Source organism: Episyrphus balteatus, chromosome 1 (assembly GCF_945859705.1).
Source record: "Episyrphus balteatus chromosome 1, idEpiBalt1.1, whole genome shotgun sequence".
Lineage (NCBI taxonomy): Eukaryota > Metazoa > Arthropoda > Insecta > Diptera > Syrphidae > Episyrphus > Episyrphus balteatus.
In genome coordinates this window covers 115,442,659-115,460,523 of record NC_079134.1, presented here as the reverse complement: position 1 = coordinate 115,460,523, position 17,865 = coordinate 115,442,659, and the positions used below count along the sequence as shown (strand labels likewise).

General features: G+C 31.7%; 1 protein-coding gene across 5 annotated transcripts in view; it reads left to right on the top strand.

Annotated features, from left to right (window-relative positions):
- The first annotated feature begins 1,208 nt into the window (after positions 1-1,208).
- The window catches only part of LOC129906547 (phospholipid-transporting ATPase VA), a 29,571-nt gene continuing 12,914 nt past the window's right edge, over positions 1,209-17,865 (top strand). For 2 of the 5 annotated variants that reach the window (XM_055982351.1, XM_055982347.1), the window contains exons 1-5: positions 1,209-1,870; positions 7,744-8,935; positions 12,466-12,646; positions 17,452-17,631; positions 17,693-17,817. In XM_055982351.1, the coding sequence (XP_055838326.1) occupies positions 7,887-8,935; positions 12,466-12,646; positions 17,452-17,631; positions 17,693-17,817 (1,535 nt within the window). In that variant the 5' untranslated portion in view covers positions 1,209-1,870; positions 7,744-7,886. Of the gene's footprint in view, positions 1,871-7,279; positions 7,661-7,743; positions 8,936-12,465; positions 12,647-17,451; positions 17,632-17,692; positions 17,818-17,865 lie in introns of those variants that run through there. The other 3 variants (XM_055982348.1, XM_055982349.1, XM_055982350.1) reach the window with 3 other exon arrangements.

The window sequence follows — 17,865 nt, the reverse complement described above, 5'->3', positions numbered from 1 at the left end:
GGTGAAACATGCGATTGGGCATCTAAAGAAACACCAACAACAGCAGCAGCAACAAATAAAATAAAATGAAAAAATGTATTGTATCTTATACTGTATTTATTGTGAAAATTTCGTTTGCCAAAATAAAATAAAAAATAAAACAGTTTCAGTGAAAAAAAAATAAATCTTGTTCTTTTTTTGGTCGCAAATGCGAAACGTCATCCCTTTTTTATTCCTCTTTTGGTAGGTTTTCGCTGCTCCGACTCAGGTCCGCCTTCGGCTCCGTTTTCTCGGAATGGAGATTTTCACCACACTAATACATATGCAATCGACTTCGCGGTGATTATAATTTCCATACTAATTTGAGCCGCCTTCGGCCCAGTTTCTGATCCGAAGTCGGACTCAGCTCCTCCTCAGGCGGAGCGGATTCGGACCGAGGTCGGACCTGTTTGAAGGGAGATCAGGAATACACACTGGATCTCTATTAATACGAAAATATTTTAATCAATTTGAAACTGTGCTACGTATGAAAATTGTTTTGTTATCTAGTATGTTAGTTATTTATTTCGCAAATTATTGGTATACGTTATCGTAGCTAACAATTTTTTTCTGCTTTTTTCTTTACATAAAGAGCGTGGAAAAACGTTGGACGGAAAATTTTATTTCCTTTACAGTTAAAAAAAAAAAAACTGTTATACTTCATAGAGAATCCACTGTCAGTGTATTATTCCTGGGACAGACTGTGAGTATACTACGCTAAGAACCATTATAGTATCTATACCATAGTGTTCGTCTGATACTAGCAGCCAGCTTCAATAGGAGGAGCAAAACTGTTATACATTGAAGGAAATCCATTATCCAGTTATTTAAGTTCTTGGATGGTGTTCACATTGGCCTCACTCCACTGAGAAATTTTGACCATTCTGTGTTGCATTCTCACTTGCAATTCATCCTGACAAAAATATAGCCAAAAGTCTGATACGCATCTCGAGATAAATTTTAGCTCCCATACAAATTATCAAAAAATTTAGCCGAGCTAAAATCTATCTCATACAAATTATCGATAATTTGTATGCGTACCAGGCTAAAAGAGACAGGAAAATTTAAACTCAAAAGAAATGACTTTCGTTGGAAATGGTCTACTCAAAACCACACCACCTCTAGGGAAAAGTATCTGTGGCCCTTGACTTGCTTGACATCATTTTTTTGTGTTTTTTTTTTTACAGACTTCAACTTGAACACTTGAAAACAGTTGTCTGGGGTTTCGTTTCGTTTTCACAGTTCTTGTATTCTTGTATATGCTTTTGCGACCTTGGCGCTACTGTATGTTTAATTAATTTCGAAAATTGATTTTATTGTTTTATTTTCATTTTATGATTTCAACATATAGCCCTTACTTTTTAATAAATCAATGGACCATTTAAAAAAAAACTACTTTTAACCGCACAATTGATCTTAAAAGAAGTAAATATTTATAAAAAAGAAAAAAACTTGGTTGACGTGTAATAATACTAAGTTCGTTGCCATTTATGGCTAGTGCCACTAACTAAAATTCATAAAGCAATGAATCAGACGCGATAAGTCAAATTAAGTCGAATATTATTATTAATAATGTGCAATTGATTGAAAAAGAAATAATAAATTTATTTCTTAAATTTATTGAATCTGTGCGGTGCTACTGTGATTTTATGCTTAAATTCAATCACTGCTATTTATTGCATCTAATGGGATCTAAATTGACAAATCAGGAAGAAACATTCTACCTTTTGCATACTTGTAAACCTGAAGCATATCCATGACAAAATAAATCTAATGGATCTGTTCTTGACTACGTGTAAATAAGAACACAATTCATTCATAGCTGCCTTTTAACTATCGATTGCTTGACAAGGTATAACCTAATATTTAATTACATATTAATATTCTTTTATACCAACATAAAAATAGAATTAACACGAGTTTCTTGCTGAAAGACCAAAGATAAATTAAGTTCTTTTACCCTTGTCTCCAACTTGGTTGTGTATTTAAGAGCGAGAAATATTTTTTTGCCAAAACACCACCACGTCAACAGCAACATTGATTTTTGTTGTTTTGAACACCTACATGCAGAACTTTTAATGTTTACTCAACAGTTTGTAGAAAAAAATATGATTTTCATTTGGTTAGGTACCTACCTTTTTCATTAATACATTACATACTTACTTGTGGTTGACTATGTCATTTTTTTTTTAACACGAAAGTCTTGACTTGAGGAATTAATTGTACCTAAAACATAATTTATTAGAACCACTTATTAAATGCAGTTGTTAAGTTAGGTATTTCAGGTTTGTTTACTCAACATAACTACATTCGATTGAATTGTACTGCTTTTGTCATTGGCAAAAGAATTTGATCTGATCTTCAATAGAACTTTTAAAAATTAAAATATAAGTGGAATAATTAAAGAAAACAAGAAACACGCAATAGTTTAATTTTAATGTGCCTATTCTGAACTATTTGGAATAGAAAAATGCATCTTTATAGAATTTTCTGAACTTAAATTCATAGTTCTGTTCATCATCGAGGTAATAGTAAAGCTAAATAAGTATACACGATTGGAAGATCTTTTCTTCTTCCAATAGCAAACAATGAGCTGCCAATTGTCAATTTTCTAACAAGTGAAAATTGTCTATACATTTGAATATTTTTATCTAAATATTAGACAAATCATTAGGAGAAAATCGGCTGACAAATGCCGACAATTTTTTGTCTTCCAAAAAATTGTCTGTTCATATAGTTACAAGACTTTTGACAAAAAAAAAATTTGGTAGACTCATTGGAAAACAATTTTCTTGGCAGAAGAAGGAGAATATGAAAGTTTATTTAGAAGTTGGGTTGATATCAAGGATTCTAAAATATACCCAAAAATAATCGTTCCCGGAATGAAGGTTATTTGATGTACGCTTCTTAAAAATGAAACTAAAACTAGCTTATTACATACATTTAATATATTTATCCATAAAAATAAGTGTGGAATGATAAAACTATATAATATCAACTTTAAGAACTGTTTGCAGCACCATTTGTACGTTAGATGATTAAAATATTGACACTTCAAGAAATGTTGGTGCGATGCGTCATTTTTCTTAATGTACCTATAAAAATAACACAATATTTATAATTTTCTTGTAAGAGATGTACAAATTTATAAAAGCTGCGTTCCTTTGGAAATATTTATCTACTTTTTAGTACTTAAAACTACTTTGATCTACTTTGCTATACTGAAAAAGTAGTTCAAAGCAGCTTTAAGTACTAAAAAGTAGATAAATATTTCCAAAGGAACGCAGCTAAAGAATATTGTTTATAAGTGGTGTTAAGAAATGTGTTTTAAGTCATTTGAATATCAGTTTTTGAGTTATGGACATGTCCTGGAACGCTTCTTTTGAGTATATCAGATGCAATAAAAAGAAAAAGAAACTTTTCTAAGCAAAACATATATATTCCTAGATGCGTTCCTATTATTTTAATTAGTAAAAGCGAAAAAAAACTTAAATTAAATGTTATTTTTGTTTAAAAAAATGTCTGGACATCAAATTTTCCACCTCCTTATATAGTTACAAGACTTTTGACAGCAAAAAATTGGTAGACTCATTGGAAGACAATATTCTTGGTAGATGACGGAGAACATAAAAGTTTAGTTGGGTTAAGACCGGAAAAAAATCGTATATCAAGGAGCCTATTCCCCTCCGTTTAGCTATACTTTTTTGTAAACCGAATCAATTTGTCTTTTGAAGTATTTTTATATAAAGCTGATATATGGAATATTTAAGTAGTTTGTGAAAATTATATTTTAAATTTAAAAAATGGTTGGCACTCCCGATTTTTGTACTAATTTATTGGCACCTTTAATACAATAAAGCATATCACAAAAACTACTATGCCCAGTGTAATAAATTAAATTGTTTTTTAATAAAAAAATATTTTTAAGTTGTTAAAAAGGAGTGTCAATATAATTGGTACCATATAAAGTAGTGGTTTTATTATTGGCAGGGGGGTACCAATAATGCGTGGACAGCAATCGTTGGCACTGCCAGTAATTGTACCTTTAAGACTGCTAATAATAATCATTCTCTGTATCCGTTATAAGTTTCAGTTTGAAAAATGGAGGAGAAAGAGCTCAAACAGATTGATAGATTTGCTAAAAATCTAATATTAATATGTATCTCCTTTTAACGGATATCTCCAATATAAAGTTTTTGAAATAAGAAAAATATTTTTGAGACCGTTATTAACTATATTTGCCATAAAACCGATTTCTTAATTACTAATTTGCTCGTAAACGACAAAACCGATTTTAATCAAAATACTTACATATATAAAAAAAATTTATACTAAAATTAAAAATAAGAAAACTTAAAAAAAAAAATATTTTTGGGTTTTTAAAAAGAGTTCAAGTTTTTTTTTTTTTTTGAAAAATCAATTTTTTTTAAATGACTTAATTAATTTAATAGGAACTTTGTTTTTATGTGTCAATTTATATTGCCTTTTTAATGGCATACCGGATTTTTTTTTATAAAATTTTGCTTTTCAAGTTTTTATATGCACTGCTCAACCAATGGACTTAGAGCGAAATTCAGAGTCGTCACTCAAGTAAAACATTTTCTCAAGTGAACATTTGCTCTTCAGTTTGGCCCCTATAGCTACTGGTTACGTAAAGAAAACGTAACCGTTTTTTTAATTTTAGCTCATGAATAACAACTGAAGAAATCTTGACCTAAATGCTTGACCAAAGGCTCGGGAATTTCTTGTCAGACTTTAGCTTGAGAAAATTTTTTACTTGAGTAACGACTGTCAATTCCGCCCTTAGTTTCTAACGCTGCAGTGTCTCTAGTCTAGTCCAAAAGATTTATCTTTGGATTAGATTTAAATATAAATGCGTAGTGATGCCTTGCATCACAATCAAATCGAATGCAAGAGCTGATGCTTTGTAGGCATTTCGACGAAAACAAAAACGTTGCGACGTACTTCATCTGACGCGTCGCACTGTTGTCCAAAAAGGGAAAAGTCGTGGCAATAATACAAAATATCATGTTTTATTTTTATTCTTTTGTTTTTTTCTAATAGAAATATAAGCAGAGCTTAAAAACAGCAAACAAAATAATTTTTTTTGATTACTAGTTTGATTTATAGAGCTCTTCAAAGGTGGTAAATCTTTTTCTAGAGAAAAAAATTTCTTTATTTTCTTTTTTGCGATTATGGCGTATTTAATCTTATTTTTTGTTAATAGTATCTAGTTGTTTTTTTTTGTTACAGTTTATGGAGTTTGAATAGAGCTACAATAAAATCCATACCAGTCCATGCATTAAGTCGAATAGGGTATTTGCACCAAACAAGTGCGAAATATTTAGCTGCGCATACTTGCGGACTGCCGAGATTTTGTACATTGAAAATGAAAAAACGCTTGAGAAAACGCTAACTTTGGAATACCTTGACCCACGTAAACGCTAATTTCTCTGATAATACTTATGCTAAAAACTTTGTTATGGTTTTAATTCTTATAAGAAATATTATTCTTTGTAACTGCGTTAAAAAAAAATTTATATTTTTTTTTATTGTTCAGTTATTATTTTTTCAAGGCAGTTCAGTTTTTCTTGCCCGTGATAAGGTTTTATTTTGGGGTCAGTTTTCTTAGTAAAATGTGTCTAAAACATAACGTTTTCTTACTTTATTTTTATGCAGATAATTACTTTGAAAAAAGACGTTATGCATTAGGTTGCCGAAAAACCCATACAAAAATCTTAAAAGAACGTGTTTTTTTTCTTTAGACCTAAGAAGCTAAGAATACTTATTTTATTTTTGTTCTTTAAGATATTTTTTATTCAAAATGCAGTTATAGGAAGTGTTCAAGGGTCTTTCCGTTTTTATACCATAGCCCATTTTTGGATTTCATTACGAATATTAATTAATGCAGGTTTTGCTAAATGTTTAACCAGATCTTCGGGAGGATATTCCACAGACTAAACTAGATTTACCATATTACCATCAAGATAAAGCTCCTATTATGTGCGGATATGAATTGAGTAATCGGCTGAAGAGTTGGGCAATCTTTGAGAAGAAGTAGACCAGTTTATTGTCCTTCAAGATCTAAGGTTGGGAGATCTTGAAGGACAATGAACTGGTCTACTTCTTCTGTATTAACTTCTTTTTCAATCTAGAAATAAATGAAATTGTTGGTTTCACATAAATAAAAGTTCTTGTAGAGCAATGAGAGCGTATTCCAGAACAATCATAAAAAAAACAGCAGTTAGCATCAATTAATAATCCCATTGAAATTAAAAAAAAGGGCTCTAGCGAGCGTTCAAAACCAAGGAGGACAGTTTGAATTATTCAAAGGATCCTCAATTTTTTCTTAAAATACACCCCATTTAATTTGTCTAATCTTATTAGGGGCACACTTTATGGTAAACAAACTATTTGTTGGTTTGTTAAACATTCAATTTTGTTTTAATTTTTTGGTTCGTTATTTTTTCCTTTAGTGTTTTACATAAAATATGTCACTGAAAAAATTTATGAAATATTGTTGTGGAGGGAAGGGTATAGCCCGACTCAGGACAACATAACTTTGTAACCCCGACTCAGACAACCCGACTCAACCCATAGCCCGACTCAAGATAGCCCGATGCATCGCAACTCGACTCATGTAGGCTTGTATATTTGATTTGTTTTCTTGTTTATTTATTTGTTTGACATACGTCAACTTTTCATTTGACAGAACTCATATTTCTGCCGGAAGAAATTCTTTGGGTTAAATTTGTCAGGGTGGGGAAATTTTTTACTCTCTCGTGAGCGCTCTCTTCTACACAATTTTTTAAGTTGGGAACAGACTCTGACCAAAAATCTATTATATATATTAAAGTTTGGTTTTGCGTACGTTCGCTAACCGGCCACACCGACTGACTTATTTTCATAATTTTTTTTTAAATCAAAGAGGCATAAAAGGAGAAGGTTTAAGGCAAAAAAAATTTAAGATTTTATAGGGTAAATAGGGGTTACACGACATTGAAAAAAGAGGCTATTTTCTGAACGGTAAGTCGTAAAGAGTTGACTTTTTTTTAAATGATAGACAAATTTATTCAATAGTTAAAAAAGGTATTGAAAAAATTCAAAAAATTTCAAAACCAAGTTGTGAAGGTTTTTTTTGCAGTCATAGACCTTCGACAAAAGACTAATTACAGGTACGCAAAATTTTGCACAGAAATTTGAGTTACAAGATGAGAAAGATATTAAAAAAAAATTAGGGGTCTAAAACGGATTTTTTTCATAGGCCCTGTATTTTGAAATAAATTTTTTGAAAAACAACCTAATTTTTAGGGACATTTTTGAGTAGTCTTTTATTTTTTTGTATTTTTTAAAAGTCTGCAAAAAATCTCAAACTTATAGGAAATATAGGTTTTAATCATGCGCATGCATGAGTATTTTGCATAGGCCACTTTTGCTAAAAGTTTAAAAGTTAATATTTTTAAACTCATTTTATGAACTTTTCAAGTTTTGATCCTCTTTTTCATTTGAAAATTAACTAATTACAGAGTGGAAAATTAGAAATAAATACAAGAAATGGCGGAACGAAGTCCGCCGGGTCAACTAGTAACCAAATATAACTAAATTCGGCAGTTTCAAACTGAGTGTGGAACGGACCTAATATGTATATTTTGCAAATAAAAATAATTGTGCAATTTATTGTTTATTATGTCATGCTTACACATTTTTTTTATGTTCTATTTTCAGACTTTCCGCAATCATAATCAGTGCCTTGTACGCATTCAAACTTTATTGAAGCCTTACTGAAGTTCATATTAAGACAATGATTATACATTTCCTACACTAATTTAATCGTAATTACTACTAACAAGTTCTAAGAGTGGTTCCAGATGAGCAAAATGTCTTCAAGCTCCGAGGAAATATGCAAAAAACTTACTGCAGTGCAACAAAAATCTGCTCCACCGACATTTCGTTCCCCTGGACACTCTTTAGCAAACGCTAACGCAATAGTAACACCAATCGTAAGTGTTTCGAATCGCAGTGCACCGGTTGGATCTACGAGTATACCACCGCCTCTGATAAATTCATTAGAACCGGAGCGAACATATGTTTTCCCATCAACTGCATCTGTTAACGTCGCCGGTAATAAAGTAGATGGAATAACCGGCGTTGTTCACAATGAACGCAATAGACAATCATTATTAGGAGCTGGAGGAACTTCAGCTCGTGGACACTCTCGTTCCGTTAGTCATGGAGGTGGATCCATATTGACTCCTAGTGGTAGACCATTGAAATCAGCTATTAAAGGTCATCAAAGGGCGTTTTCGCAGGGCCAGATTGCTGATTCACCTAACACAGTAATCACGCGTGGTCATAGTCGCGTCGGATCTAAAACAGACTTTATTCTTCCGCCCGGTCATAAGGAAGAAATAGGAAATCGTGCCTTTGGACCATCTGCCCCTTCTTCAGCGCATGGAGGACATTCAAGGCAAGCTTCAAGATCAGAATCGATTTACACACTACGACGCACTGAAACGTCGTCGTGGTGGAAAAAGTTTGGCATCTGCTCTAAAGATAAGTTTGAAGAGCGTAGCTATCGTATCGTTGTTTGCAATCACACAGTGCCACCAAAAACTCCTAAACGCGATCATCCAAACGGCCGTTATGTTGGAAATAAAATACGGACCACTAAATACACATTTCTATCCTTTATACCAAAAAATTTATTGGAACAATTTCATCGAGTAGCAAATTTATATTTTATTTTCATCGTTTTACTTAATTGGTTTCCGGCAATAAACGCTTTTGGCAAAGAAGTTGCAATGATACCAGTTCTTTTTGTACTTGGAGTGACTGCAATTAAAGATTTATTTGAAGACCGGAGAAGAAGGCATTCTGATAAAAGAATAAATAATACAACATGCAGAGTTTATGATGGGTAAGTTTGTTAATTTTAAATCATTTTTTATGAAATATAGTTTTATTGGCGTTTGATACGATTGTGGATCAGCGTTCATTGATCGTCGATCTGGACCACTTTCACTGTATGTTGTTTAAACGATCACCGCTTGCGAGTGATAAAGTAATTCACCATTGAAATACAGATTTCTACTTTGTTATTTATTGGTTCTTGATCCTCCGCTTTGTTTGATTTTTGTCTTTTGCTATTCTTTCACTTAAACATTGCCTAATAATAAGAAACAATTTGCTGCAAATTAATTCGTTCCAAGTTTTTAGCTTTAGTTCAGAGCAAAACGACGAAAAAAATTTGTATGGTGTGACACTGGTTTATTACTACTTGTCCCGGTATTGCAGTTTCAAAAAAGTTTAAAAGTCTCCAAAGTTGAAGTTAGATAGAACAACATTACAATTTGAATTCATCAAAACACGGTTTTTCAGAGCAAAAATAGAGGCTTTTGTTCAAAGAGAAATAAACAAACAACAGTGCGAGAAAATGCTTTTATTTTTGTGTGTTTTTTGCTCGTGAAAACCGTGTTTGTTGAATTCAAATTATAATATTTTTCGATCTAACTTCAACTTTGGAAACTTTTATACTTTTTTGAAAACTGCAATACCGGAACAAGTTTTTAAAATATTAAACCAGTGTCACACCATACAAAATTATTTTCGGCGTGTTGCTCTGATATAACGGTAACAAATTGACTTTGGAACTCTAAATTAATTTTGCAGCAAAAAGGGGTATGAAATAAAAACTATTTTGATTTATTATTATTTGTTTCTTATTATTAGGCAATGTTTTAGTGAAGGAATCAATTATGCGCGGAGGAAGCAAAACACTGTTGCAAAGTAGGGATTTTTTGAAATTTCACAAGAACTGCATTTAATCGAAAGCCGTAAGGATTTGGGATCAACATTTGAACAAGTTACCAAATTCTGAGAGCCCTTAAGTTGGCCTAGCAGCATATTTGGTTTGATGCATTACTTTTGGGACACCCTGTATAACAGGTATCTTTATTTTCGTCCGAAAACAATTAATGTCAAAAACCTCTCTGGAGAGTCCACAAAAAACGCCACATACCAAGTTTAAATTTAATCGGTCCATTCGTTTATGTTGTTGCTCCTTATTCCGACAAGCATACTGGTAGAATGACTGACAGACAGGCAGATGGACTTGACGGACCCACTTTTTTGAATTCTCTATCATCGTAATGTCATGTCTGATTGGTATCTCAACTTTTTTTTTAAGAATGCAAAGCTTGATATTGCAAGTAAAAATCGGTATGAGCATATTATGATGTAAACTAACTTTTATTAGATGAGTCGTGTTGGAAGTATGTAAAATGGTTAAAATTTGTAACGGCCAATTTCTTCACATGAGTACTAAGTGAGCTTAGTACCCGGTCTAGCTAGACCAGGTCCTAGGACTGGTACTCGGTCCTAACGAAAAGTTAGTTCCTGAGCATTTCTTCACATTTATAGGGCCTGATCTAAGTTCACAATGCGGTCCTAAGAATGGGCACGTTCAGGAAATATTAGGGACTAAATATTTAGGTAACGTCATTTTCTGAACGGGAATTTGAGTAAATTGACTAAATTAGTTTGGATACGCCATTATTGTGAAATTTCGAAATTTACTTAAGAAGTTTAGAGATCCCATGCGGCAGACACCAAATAATAATAAATAAATAATATTAATTATAACCGATAATGCACTTTTTCAACATTTTTCACACAAATAAATTTAATTCTGCTATTGTAATTCTTTAATTAAAAACAATCAGCTGTCATGTTGACAAAAAAAAACTTTCCTAATTTGGAAAATTTTCTTGCCTAACATTCCAGTCAACTTTCCAATAAAATTACCGAAATTGGAAGGATTTTTTTGACAGTTGACCAATCAGAGGCCGAGAAATTACCTAAATATTTAGTCCCTAAAGTTTCTAAACCTGCCCAATTTATTCGTATAAAACTGGTCTAACTGTCATTTTGACAATATTGTTTTATTTTGATATTTCAACAAATAAAACAAAACAAATAGACATACATAAAACATTAAATTAATGGTATCATTGAGAAAATATGAAAAAAATATATAATACATTATAAGAAGACCCAACACTTTTCATATAGATGTGCAAATCAACATATTTCAATAAAAATAACAGTTTTTTAACCCTAAAAACCTAACCTTATTTTGTAGTACGTTTAAGCTAACCATTCGTCGAAACGACGAAGTGATTTTTAACCGCGCTGTTAAGAAAAAGTTATTAACTAATTTCTGTGAAGTTAAATAATTCATGTTAAGTAGTTATTTATTTCACAGAAAAAACAAAAAAAGGATTTTTTTACACACGGATTACACGAATTAAAAATGCAATCGGAAGCTCCTTTTTCCGAAAAATCAGAAAAAATAAAATTGGTGTTCGTCAAATCGACGAAGGTTAGCTTTCTAGGGTTAAGGGGCATTTCTTCTTTTGGTGTGTTTCTTATAGAAGTCATCGGTGCAAATCGCATTATTTTAACATGACTTGTAGACGAGTTTTTACATAGCCTCCAAAACTATTTGTTAGTAGAACAAACATATTTGAAACTAGAAGATTGATTTCGGACATCCATCTGTGATACTATGCTTCAAAAACTGTTCCACACAAAAAATGGACTCGAAAAATCATACTTTGAGTAGTCTTAGGCTACTATTTTCCAAGTCTGAGTATAACTTTAATCGTAAATGGTTTCCAGCATTGTCGGGCGTCTAGAAATGCAAATGCAGTGTGTCTACACAAAGATCATCTTTTTTGATTTGGTTTTTACTTTTAGAAAGTTCGATATAGATTTTGTTACTTTTTCATCCAGAAGTGTTCTTTTCTTCATTCTTCACGTTCTGGTATTGCATTTCTCATTTCAGGTGTTTTTGGTAAATTTAAAAAAAATCATTCATTTCATTAAAATCAACAAAAAAAAGTCGGAAATAACACGCAAGACATTACCAAATCTGTAAGATATCTCTTAAAAAGAATTAAATTCATTGCTTTGATTCAAGTACTAACCGCCAGACTACCGATTTCGAGGTCCTAAAATATACCGAGTCCTAACTAATACTCGGTACCAATTTGACAGTCCTAAGGCTTAGGACTGTTGTGAAGAAATCACTTGGTACCGATTTGAGTACTAACGATTGGTATAATAACCGGGTACCAGCCGATTTTGAGGAGCTAGCTAGTACCGAGTCCTAACTAGTACTCGGTCCTAAATTGACAGTTTTAGGACCTAGTACTTGGGTGAAGAAATGAGTTGATACCGATTTGAGTACTAACTTTAGGACTAGGACCGGTACTAGTGCTAGGACTCTGTGAAGAAATCGGCCGTAAATGTTATTCATAAATGTCTTATGCAACGTAAACAATTTAGCCTATTCACCAACACAATTTAATTTAGTTTAATTTATAAAGAAAATTAAATTTTAATTAGCATACTCTTAATAAACTTTTTTTTTTTCTTTTTTTCTAGTGAATCTGAAAGGTACAAAAAAATAAAATGGCAGGATGTAGCCGTTGGTGACATAATTCATTTGTCAAACAATGAAACAGTGCCAGCAGACATTCTTCTTCTTAGGACAAGTAATCCTCATGGTGTTTCTTATATTGACACTTGTGACTTGGATGGTGAAACAAATCTAAAAAGAAGAGAGGTAAATATTCTTATTCTGCTATGATAAGGAATACATTCTTTTTTTATATTTTTTTTTCAACGCTGAGCATCTTCTATATGCTATAAATGCATTATCAAGATTTAAAATATTCACTTTATTTATTTATTTATTTATTTATTGCCTATAAGTATAAACTTTCTTAGACTTAACAATTTATATGTTGTATATACATTCTTACAATATTATATTTTACATAAAACAAGAAAATAATTTACTTAATATTACTCGATTTTAATAGCTTTCATTATTTCTTTTTTAAATACATCTCTAGAACATTCCAAATCTATTACATGAGCATATTTATTAAACATTTTACAAGCTCTAGAAACAGGTTCATTGCTACCATAGTTTGTTGTATGTGTGGGAATAAAGAAAAAATTGTTCACCCTTGGTCTTAAGCATCGAGCTGGGCTGTATGGCCTAAACAACATTAGTAATGGAGGACAATTTATATGACCCGTAACAATATCTCTCGCAAAAGAAATCAGAAAGTATTCTCTTCTGGCTTCGAGACTCATTAAATCAATGAGAGTACACCGATCTTTATAAGGAGGCAAAGGCAAATTCCATTCTAGCTGCCGAAGCGAATATCTTGTAAATCTTTTTTGGATTTTTTCAATTCGATTCGAAGCGTTTTTATAATACGGGCACCAAACAACACTACAGTATTCCAGAACAGGACGAACGAAATTAACATAGAGAGATTTAAAGGTGTATGGACATTTAAAATCTTTAGAGTTTCTAGTGATAAATCCCAGAAGAGAGTTGCCTCTAGAAACAATATAGTCTACATGCATTTTGAACTCTAACTTTGAATCAAATATGACACCTAAATCCTTATGATTGTATACTCTCCGAAGCTCGTTGTCTGACAATTTATAATTAAAAATCAACGTAGAGAAGGATCTTGAAAAAGAGAGTATACTACATTTTTCGACATTTAAGGAAAGGTCATTTAAAATACACCAATTATAAAAATTATTTAAGTCACTCTGTAATTGAGAAAAATCTACAAGAGATTTAATAACTTTATATATTTTTACGTCATCAGCAAAAATTAGACATGAAGAAAACGAAATATGACTAGGCAAATCGTTAATAAACAGTAAGAACAACAATGGGCCCAAATGACTGCCTTGGGGAACTCCCGAGACATTTAAAACCATCTTTGATACTTCTGGACCAATTTTCACATATTGAGTGCGATTAGTTAAATAACTCTCGATCCATTTCAATAATTTAGCATGAAAACCTAATGATTTAAGTTTTCGTAAGAGTATTGTGTGGTTGACTCTATCGAACGCTTTCGAAAAGTCAGTGTAGACAACATCTACTTGACTTCCATTTTCAACTGCATTCACACAGAAATTCGTTAATAACGTCAGATTTGTTGCAGTAGATTTCCCACTGACAAACCCATGTTGAAAAGGCGATATAAAATCTTTAACGGCTTCATATATTCTCTTTTTAACTAAAGATTCAAAAACTTTTGGAATTAATTGAAGCTTAGCAATGGGCCTATAGTTTGCTACAGATTGCTTAGACCCCGATTTAAAAATCGGAGTTATATACGAGCTTTTCCAATAGTCAAGAAAGACACCTTCGCTTAGAGATAAATTGAAAATATAAACAAGAGGCTTGGATAGATTTGATTTGCAATTTTTCAAAAATAATGCTGGAATATTATCTGGGGGCAAACTAATACTGCTATCAAGACTACCTAGTTCTAAGAGAACTTCGTTCTCTGTTAGTTCTATGTGCCCCATATTTGTTATAGCGTTAATATTATCCATGACATTTTCAGAATTTAATGAACTGATCTTAAAATTTGATTGGAAAAATGATGCGAAAAAATTACAAATTGTCTTTAAATCACAACTTTCAGTTTCATTATAGTTCATACAAGTTGGAATACCATAAGTTTTTCGTTTAGAATTTATATATTGCCAAAAACACTTCGAATTCGTTTTTATCTTTGATTCAAGTGACCATAGATATTGACTATGTAAAAATTTTTTTAAAAATTCATACTCTCGACGCATACGGCAATAATCGATTCGACAACTAGAATTAAGTTTACTTTTTTTTTGCATATTCATCATTGCATTCTTTAAACGCGATAAACTCTTGCTATACCAAGGAGGTTTACAATTCTTCTTTATTCGTTTGACAGGTACATAACTAGAAATTACATATTTTAAAACTCCAAAAAAATTTTCATAGTTCTGAGTAACATTATGATTACATAAGAACGAACTCCAATTAATATTACTCAAATAATTATTAATGCTGCCATAATCAGCCTTATTGAAATCAAATCTGTAAATACTTAAATCTTTACTTTTACAATTAATCCTATAAAAAGAAATAAAATTAATAGAAAATTTTAAGGCACTATGGTGAACATCATTTTTTTCATTATTTAATAATGGAAATTCTTCTTTATATAAACGAACATCAAGTTCTTCATGAACAAAGACTAAATCTAAAATTCTATCAAGAGTGTTCACAACATTATTAATTTGAAAACAATTTAAAGCTGACATTGTGTCTAATACAACAATTTCGCTTTCACTTATTACATTAAACGGAAGTAATGCTTTATCATCGTCTGAATAAATCCACTTAATTCTATTCAAATTAAAATCTCCTAAAACAACTATGTTAGAATTTGAATTTAATTGACTTACTATTGTTTGAACATTATTTACATGAGCAGTATAAATATCTAAGTCTGAACTCGGAGGAATATAAGACAGAAAAAAATATACATCAGTACAACAATTATTATTAGCATTTGAATATGGAAAATTGATTTGTATACATAATTGTTCGATCAAACCTGAAGAATCTGGAAGAGAAATTTGTCTACTCTTAAAACTAGATTTCACCGCAAACAGCACTCCACCTCCTCTTGTTAAACCCGTACAGGCTTGATTTCGATCTCTTCTGTATATATCGTAGTCACTATTACATATTTCGGCATTGAAAACGTCATCACTTAACCACGTCTCTGTGAGACATATGACGTCATAACAACAATCGACTACAGCAGAATAAAAACTTCCAAGCTTCGATCTCATTCCCCCTACATTGTGGTAGTATACAGAGAGCGCATTGGAAATATCATCCACGGCATCAGCAACAGCAGCAGCAACACGAGCATTGGGAATATTAGCAACAACAGCAACATCATCAGCATCAAGAGCATTGGGAACATCAGCAGCAACAACAAAATTATCAGCATCAAGAGCATTGGGAGCATTGGGAGCATTATCTACAACAGCAACAGCAGCATCAATAGAAACATCATCAGAAACATTTATGAAAGCTTCGTTATCGTGTGTATACGAGGTTGATTTTGTAAGAGCAGCAGTAGTATTTATTAGCGATGAGTTTTTTGAAGAGAATTTATTGGTGGTTTTGGTGATAACATTCGCTCTTCGTTTTTTGGAATGTGAATAAACTCTCTTACTTGAACTCCGGTTGGCCAAATTGAAGCTAGCATTAATAGATCGATGTAATTTTCCGGAACTGCAACTTTGAAGTTTAGATAAGAAAGTTGCGATATGTCCTGATCTTTCTTAGTGAGCATAATACACTTAATCACATTTGGGGCAATTTTAAGTAAATCGGCTATAAATGAAGTGATTGATTCCACTGATGTTTTAATGTCTAGGTGAGACAAGTGCAACCACTTCATAATGGGGACAGAAACACCTTGTAGTAACGTTGAAGAGTTATTTCCAATTGTTGCGAAAGTAGTTTCATAAATCTTTTTCTCAATAAAAATCTAGAGAAGATAAATAAAGACGTAATGATCTCATATAATCGGAGTAGGCAGATTTTAGTTACATAGTATTCCTTATGATTTTAAAATGTTCAAGCTTACTCAAAATAAAATCAATAAAATTTATAAATTGTTTGGACCGTTATGATGAAAAAATGTTTTAAGATAAACGTATTTTTTTAAAAATATGTTCCTGACGCCAATGCTCATGCATTTGAAATTATAAAACATCGATGATCCAAGCTTAAATTATCTTATTTGAAATCAGATTTAAGAATTATTCTATTAGCCAGAGGGGTCATTCCGTAATTTTCAAAATGAAAATCGACAAGACTATTATCGTTTCACGGTTTGAGAATCTTCAAAAATATTTGAAATCATGCCTGATTCAATAAATTCTAAACAGTTTATATAATGAAAATTTTTACAATCTTAGGAGTCGTGTCAGTATAGGTGCCTCTTACTCGGTAGCCCAGGTTCGTATCCAAAAATTGGATTAGAAAATTAGTAGAAATCCCCGAAAAACAAGCAATAAATTTTAATTTTCTTGCCATTATAATTAAATGAAAAAGGTAAATAAAAACAAAACGATGGTATTTTTTTCAATTCTTTATAACAACTATCATTGCAAAGACTAAATTTACAAACAGAAATAAAACCTAAATATATGCAATAGAAAAATCTTGGCATCTTAAACATTTTTTTTCCATTTTGAATTAAAAAAACTAAGAGGTACATATTGTATATTAGAGGTACCTTATGTATATTATATAATCTAATAAAAAGCAGTATTGCATTTTCGTTGGGAGATACAAAATAGTTTATCTTTGATGTATGCATAAAAAATAGTAAATACTAGCAATATGAAATTAATAAGGTTTGGTATTCACAAAATGTGTATAAAAAAGTTCATACTTTACAATTTTTCAAGTAAAAGCATTTACTATTTTTTATGCATATGACCCATTGTATTGTATTTATGCGTTTCTTGCAGGTCGTACGCGGATTCACAGATAAGCAGCCAATATTTTTTCCCAGTAAATTTGTCAGTCGTGTTGAAGCTGATGCTCCTACAACAAAACTGTATCGATTCCATGGAGCGCTAATTCATCCGTCTGGGGAAAGAGTTCCAATATCTACGGAGAACCTTTTACTTCGCGAGAGTAGATTGAAGGTAGTTGACTGTTTAATTTGTACACTGTACAAAATTACACTTTAATTTTTTTTCTCTCCAGAATACTGATTTCATTGAAGGCTTCGTTGTTTATGCTGGCCATGAAACTAAATCCATGCTTAACAATAGTGGGCCAAGGTATAAGAGATCTCAAGTAGAGCAACAAATGAACATAGATGTCATATGGTAAATAAACAAAAACTGTTGTTACCTTCTCATCACAATTCTTCGTTT